The sequence below is a fragment of the Nicotiana attenuata genome, unplaced genomic scaffold (assembly GCF_001879085.1).
Source record: "Nicotiana attenuata strain UT unplaced genomic scaffold, NIATTr2, whole genome shotgun sequence".
Lineage (NCBI taxonomy): Eukaryota > Viridiplantae > Streptophyta > Magnoliopsida > Solanales > Solanaceae > Nicotiana > Nicotiana attenuata.
This window is the reverse complement of record NW_017674117.1, coordinates 81,488-85,979: the sequence shown is the minus strand read 5'-3', so window position 1 is coordinate 85,979 and position 4,492 is coordinate 81,488. Positions and strand designations below refer to the sequence as shown.

The 4,492-nt window shown below is 31.9% G+C and overlaps 1 protein-coding gene across 1 annotated transcript; it reads left to right on the top strand.

Annotated features, from left to right (window-relative positions):
- The first annotated feature begins 874 nt into the window (after positions 1–874).
- Positions 875–4,094, top strand: LOC109218033 (9-divinyl ether synthase). Its single transcript, XM_019382349.1, has 2 exons — positions 875–1,793; positions 3,339–4,094. The coding sequence occupies exons 1-2, from the start codon at positions 904–906 to the stop codon at positions 3,883–3,885; spliced, it is 1,437 nt and encodes a 478-aa protein (XP_019237894.1). The 5' UTR covers positions 875–903; the 3' UTR covers positions 3,886–4,094.
- Positions 4,095–4,492: the final 398 nt, after the last annotated feature.

The following is a 4,492-nucleotide window of genomic DNA, read 5'->3' as shown; positions in this document are numbered from 1 at the left end:
GACCTCGTATACTAAAAATAATTTTTTCTTTTATTTATTCATTTTAGCAAATTAAGAATTATTATTTTCTTTCAATATTATTCTTAGTATCAAGTATCCAACTTCCTTAACACCCATTTGGTTATAGATTTTGGCTATATTTTTTAATTTTATTTTTGAAAATACTGTTTGTTTATGGAACATGATCAATTTTAAAAAAAAATTGATTTTTTTTTTCAAGTTCCCAAGAATTGGTTTAGGGAAGTTTTTTGGTGAATTTTTTTCTTCCGCTCACAAAACTTCAAGTTTTTTCCAAATAAAATGCATGTCGAAATACAACTTCAACTTCCAAAAATTATTTTTCAACACAACTTCAAAAACTCTTTTTTCAAGTTTCAACCAAATCTATGTCCAAACGCTAGCTAAACTTATTGGAGGAGTTACAACTTCAATATTTATTAACAAGGGCAATTTAGTAAAATAAATCCTCAATAGTAAATAATTTCTTAAGAGCATGTCTAGTCAATAGAGGATTAGTACAAAGAAACGGAGGGAATAGTACTTAATTTTAATTAGAATTTGAAAATAAAAAATGCAAGGACTTAACATCTATCCAAGGTTAGGCGCTTTACGACTAATCTAAAAGCTCATGATAATCAAACAACTTCACCCAAAACTGGAGCCCCAAATGGCTACGTAGTACAAAAGCACTAGTATTTGTTTTTGTTCTAGTTGCTCTGAATAATCAAACTTCTCAATTCAATTTACTTGAATAACTCAACGTTCTTTAGCCGCCTGTAAATTGCTGTTGTACTAAGTAGACTAAAACCTTTGACATTACTTCTAACGTAGTACTTATAAATACATCAGCTGGCATCTTCATTAACTCACTAAACCAATATACACAAAACAGAAACACCAAAAATGTCTTCCTCTTTAGTATCATCAAATAATCTTCCAGTACGTGAAATCCCAGGTGACTATGGTTTCCCTATCATCAGCGCCATTAAAGATCGATACGATTACTTTTACAAACAAGGTGAAGATGTTTGGTTTCATAGCAAAGCTGAAAAATACAAATCCACTGTTGTCAAAATCAACATGGCACCAGGGCCTTTCACCTCTAATGACTACAAATTGGTGGCATTTCTAGATGCCAGCAGCTTTGTCTATATGTTTGATAACTCTCTCATTGACAAAACTGATACTCTAGGTGGTACATTCAAGCCTGGTAAAGAGTACTACGGTGGTTATCGTCCTGTTGCTTTTATCGATACTTCTGACCCTAACCACGCTGCTCTGAAAAACTACATTCTTACTTCATTCGCTAAGCGACATAACTTATTCATTCCCCTTTTCAGAAACTCAGTGTCTGATCACCTCTTTCAAAATCTTGAAAAACAGGTTTCTGATCAGGGGAAGTCAGATTTCAATGCACTTCTTCCTAATATGACGTTTGGTTTCATTTTTCGCTTGCTTTGTGACCAGACTAATCCGTCTGATACAGTTCTTGGCGCTCAAGGACCAGAACATCTTCGCAAATGGCTTTTTCCTCAGCTCATTCCATCATTGAGTGCGAGAAAACTTCCTTGCTTTATAGAAGATTTGCTCTTCCATAATTTCCTGATACCATTTGGTCTCATTAAAAATGATTACAGCAAGCTTGTTGATGCATTTAGCAAGAATGCTGGGTCCATATTAGATGAAGCTGAGAGACTTGGGATCAAAAGAGAGGAAGCTGTACATAACATACTTTTTCTCGTAGGAATTAATATGTTTGCCGGCTTGAATGCATTCTTCCCTCATCTCATCAGGTCAGTGTTGAAATTTGGACTTACGTTAATTAGTTACATCCAGAAATAGGTAGTAGTTAGTTATATATAAAAGGAGTTAATTACTCAAATGGTCACTCAACTATCTCAAGTTATCTTCTAAAGTTACTTTTCTTTCGTTTGTAACAACAAAATCACTGAACTATGCCTATTGCATTCAGAAGGTCACTCAACTAGATTTTTCAAATTTTGGATTGCCAAATACCTATTTTACCCTCTAAATTATAAATAATTATCTTTTTTTATTTTTTAAACTTTTTAATATTATGTTTTTCCCTTTTTAATTTGTATTATGGACTTGCCTATAGAATAAATAATTATTAATTATAAACTAAAAAAATAAAAAGTATTTAAGCATCTATAATGCTGGAATAATAAAATAATGATCATAGTAAAAGAATTAATTAGAATAATTTGTTTGTAATAATAATTTTAGTATTAACAACAAAAATTCAAGAATTTATTTACACAATTCAAAATGAATTTCGGGTGATATAACTTTGTGTCGTCGGAAAGTTGGTAGAAACATAATAATATAATTGAGCATAATTTTCAAGAATATATAATGTATATTAAAAAAATACCTTTATTTAATTAATTATTTTTATATTACATGTATGGAATATCTATTTTACAACCTTTATTTTCTTTCATTCTGAATTGTGTAAATAAATTTTGAATTTATGTTGTTAATACTAAAATTATTATTACTAACAAATTATTCTAATTAATTTTTTTTACTATGCTCATTATTTTGTTATTCCGGCATTATATATATGCTTAAATACTTTCTATTTTTTTAATTTATAAATAATATTTATTTATTCTATAGGTAAGTCCATAATATAAATTAAAAAGGGAAAATCATACTATTAAAAAGTTTAAAAAAAATAAAAAGAAGATAAATGTTTATAATTTAGAGGGTAAAATAGGTATTTGGCAATCCAAAATTTGGAAAATCTTGTTGAGTGACCTTCTAAGTGCAATAGGCATAGCTCAGTGACTTTGTTGTTACAAACGAAAGTAAAGTGACTTTAGGAGATAATTTGGGATAGTTGAGTGACCATGTAAGTAATGGACTCTACATAAAAGACAAGGCTTGATCCTAATTTGATTATATGCCGGGGGAATGAGATATATATTCCTTCCCTAGATAACAAATATAGCACTAGTGTATTATAATCATTGATTACATACATGGAAAATACGATCCAAGTAATAAATAAAATATAAGTTCTAATCCTAATTTAATGATATATAGGACTATTTAACATGTTACTTTGCTTATGTGTGGGATAAGTAAGACGCATTAACTATTAGCCCGGGACAGGTAACTTTCTTTATTAATAGAGATCAAACATCTACCCTAGTTAACACAAAAATAACTGTCGTGTAAATGTTCCTTGAAAACATGGTAACTAACGGTTGTGAAAGTTGATCATAGGCTTAACCACCGACTGCTACTACTCAATCATGGAGTCCTATATAAATTTCTCACATGAACACTTTCTTTCCTCATCTGATTAGGTTTGTGGGCGAATCGGGGCCTACTCTACACGCTCGACTTGCTAAAGAAATCAGGACAGCTATTAAGGAAGAAGGAGGGGCAGTCACATTATCAGCAATCAACAAGATGAGTTTGGTCAAGTCCATAGTCTATGAAACGTTGAGGCTTCGTCCACCAGTGCCATTACAGTACGGTAAAGCTAAAAAAGATTTCATAGTCCAGAGCCATGATGCATCTTACATGATTAAGAAAGGGCAGTTCGTCGTTGGATATCAGCCCATGGCTAGTAGGGATCCCAAGATTTTCGACAAACCTGATGAGTTTGTTCCTGATAGATTCTTGGGTGAAGGAGAGAAAATGCTCAAACATGTTCTTTGGTCTAATGGAAGGGAAACAGAGAATCCAGCACCAAATAATAAGCAATGTGCAGGAAAAGACTTGGTACATCTATTGGGCAGACTAATGTTGGTGGAGTTTTTCTTGAGATATGACACTTTCACCGTGGAAATCACTCCCCTCTTTCGCGCACCAAATGTTGCAATCAAGACATTAACTAAAGCAACTTGATTTTCTGATGTATTGGATGCTTAATCAAGTCATCTAAGTGTGTGCGCGCGCATTGGTTTTCTTGCATAATTATTAAATTTTTAATTTGTATTGTATTTATTTAATTTGGTTGTTGTTGTATTTGTTATTTTTTATTGAAATGAATAAATTAGAAGAATTACACATTGTATATACTTGTCCACTATAAAAGATTGTTAGTTGTTAGCTGACTTGTTAAGACGAGCATCAAAATGTTTTTACTTTTCATTATGCTTAGTACATAGAGACCATTTGCTTTCTATATTCTGCAAAAAAAAAAATGTTTTTGCTCATTTGCTTGTAATCTCAAGCTAGTGACTGTGTCCTACACGGTACTGCCCAACCCAACTCAAATAAAGAAGAACAATATCAATTAGCTGACTGTATTACATTAGCTAACATTAGAGACTTTTATCCTGTGGGTACAATCTATAGACCCACTCTACTATTACGCTCTCTTTATAACTGAGAATTTTCCAAGGACTAGTGGCTAACAGTTCAAAACTCGGTAACTCGATTGATAATGGATCCACCCTTTTATCCTTCATCATTTAAATACCACGCTATTGTTTGCAGCAGAATTCGAAGC

Bases quoted from the DNA above. Each gene is read 5' to 3' on its own strand.
- LOC109218033 (XM_019382349.1), top strand. From the start codon at position 904: ATGTCTTCCTCTTTAGTATCATCAAATAATCTTCCAGTACGTGAAATC. The intron at 1,794-3,338 runs GTCAGTGTTGAA...TCATCTGATTAG, and splicing joins TTCTTCCCTCATCTCATCAG to GTTTGTGGGCGAATCGGGGC.